General features: G+C 53.8%; 1 protein-coding gene across 1 annotated transcript in view; it reads right to left on the reverse strand.

Annotated features, from left to right (window-relative positions):
- GPKOW (G-patch domain and KOW motifs) overlaps positions 1–2140 on the reverse strand; it is a 19054-nt gene that overhangs the window by 11792 nt on the left and 5122 nt on the right. Inside the window, exon 4 of the mRNA XM_018569133.1 lies at positions 340–470. Within this exon, the coding sequence (XP_018424635.1) occupies positions 340–470 (131 nt within the window). The remainder of the gene's footprint in view (positions 1–339; positions 471–2140) is intronic.

Below are 2140 nucleotides of genomic sequence, written 5' to 3' on the forward strand. Positions count from 1 at the left end.
AGCCGGCTCCCCAGCCCGGGATACCCGGCTCCCCAGCCCCGGGAAGCCGGCTCCCCAGCCAATCGGCATTGAGCCAGCTTCCCGCCCAATCGGGAGGCGGGTCATTACTCGCCACCCAGCTTCCTGATTGCACGTTAAAACGGCTCCAAGTTCCCCTCCAGCACTGTGGGTCAAGGGAAACCCTCCTCTGGCCAGAGGTTCCGGGATCGGTGAAGGTATCGGAACATTTGGGCTCGCCCAAATAATCGGTATCGGCGCCAATACTAGTATCGGTATCGGCGCATCCCTAAGTAGAGCTATAGATAGACAGAGGGAAGCCCTTTCCCGATATTGCCGTACAGATTCCGGCCTCAGATCCACGTTCACTTTGTCTCCATCCTCAAACCCGGTAGGAACTCGGTTCTGCATCAGCAGAGGGATGCTGATCGTCTGACCCGCCTCAGAGTCATTCTGCTCCGACTTTCGGGATTCTGAAAATTAAAAGGATAAAAAAAAAATCAAATGTAAAAGGTTATGGCAAAAGACCCCAAAACCAGGAGCGGCTCGGAGGCCCCTTCACTACAATGTCAGCTTTAAATACAAAGAGAACCTGTCACCGGGCCGCTCATTTCAACAGCAACCTTCCTACAGGCAGAGGACAGGACATATAAGGAACATCCCATTGTCCATTATATGAGCATTGAACATACTGTATGTTATTACCTGTAAACCCCTCCCCCGGTGTAGACAGCCGAAAGCCCCGAGAGCGCACGCTGGGTGCCGCCATCTTGGATGGGATGTCAGCAGCCTCAGAGCCGTCATTCAAATAGCAGGGGTAGGCGAGATCTGTCCCTCCAGCTGTGGTGCAACTATAATTCCCATGAGGCATTGCAACACTCTGACATCCACAGACAGGACGCCCAGAGGCAGACGCACGATGGGACTTGTAGTTTCACCACAGCTGGAGGGCCCAGATTGCCTACCCCCTTTGCTCTACCATCCTTTTTTTTCTTTTCAACCAGAGTTCCTTTACAGGTCCCTAAGCGTTCCTTGAGCTGTGGCTGGCTGACACCTCCCCCTCTGATGGTGCCCGCATAGAGCCGTCACTCAAGGTTCATCCTTTAGCATTCTCCTCCCTCCGGCAGCTGCATAAAAAGGTTATGGGAGGGGTGGAGGAGCTGGGCCAGCACAGATAATAATCAGAAACTCCCCCCCATCTCTCCAGCATGGGACGCTTCCAGGAAGGAAAGCCGGATGCCCAATAGCAATACACTTTCTGGGTGGGGTGGTGCCTAGGCACTACTGCTCTGTAGCCTCATAGCTGTATCTCTGCAGTGCCAAATCTAAGGCGGGAGATTTGGTGATGTCACTACTGTGCTGCTCACTGTTCTCCTGGCTGGAGCCTCTGACATGCAGGAGCCCTGCCTCTACCAAGATGGCCGCCTCCACGCAAGGCATGGGGAGTCAGTAATGGAGAAAGATCAGCTGCAGGAAGCCTGTAGGCAAAGTAGTCCTTTGCCCTCTGTTGCCTGACTACTATCCCCGGGAGATTTGGTGTTGGTCAATGTTCTCCTTGCTGGAGGCTCTGACATGAAGAAGCAAAGCCATGCCTCTACCAAGATGGCCGCCTCCACACAAAGACAGTGCAGAACAAGACATGGGGAAACATCAGCTTTTAGGCAATACCAGTAACTAGCCCTTTGTTGCCCGACTATTATCCGCAGGAGATTTGGTGATGTCACTGCTGTGCTGCTCAGTTCTCCTTGCTGGAAGCTCTGACATGAGGAAGCAAAGCCCTGCCTCTACCAAGATGGCCGCCCCTACCAAGATGGCCGCCTCCACACAAAGACCGTGCAGAACAAGGCATGGGGAGTCAGAAATGGGGAGATATCAGCCTGTAGGCAATACCAGTGACTAGTCCCTTGCCCTTTGTTGCCTGACTACTATCCCCGGGAGATTTGGTGTTGTCACTGCTGTGCTGCTCACTGACATGAAGAAGCAAAGCCCCGCCTCCACCAAGATGGCCGCCTCCACACAGAGACAGTGCAGAACAAGTCATGTCATGGGGAAAGAGCATCTGCAGGGAGACCCCACAGACCATACTGGCCAGTTTGCCGTATTTTTTTTTGGGGGGGGGGGGGGGGGTTGCCCCTTTGAACAC

Source organism: Nanorana parkeri, unplaced genomic scaffold (assembly GCF_000935625.1).
Source record: "Nanorana parkeri isolate BGI_ZX_2015 unplaced genomic scaffold, ASM93562v1 scaffold1291, whole genome shotgun sequence".
NCBI classification, from domain to species: Eukaryota; Metazoa; Chordata; class Amphibia; order Anura; family Dicroglossidae; genus Nanorana; species Nanorana parkeri.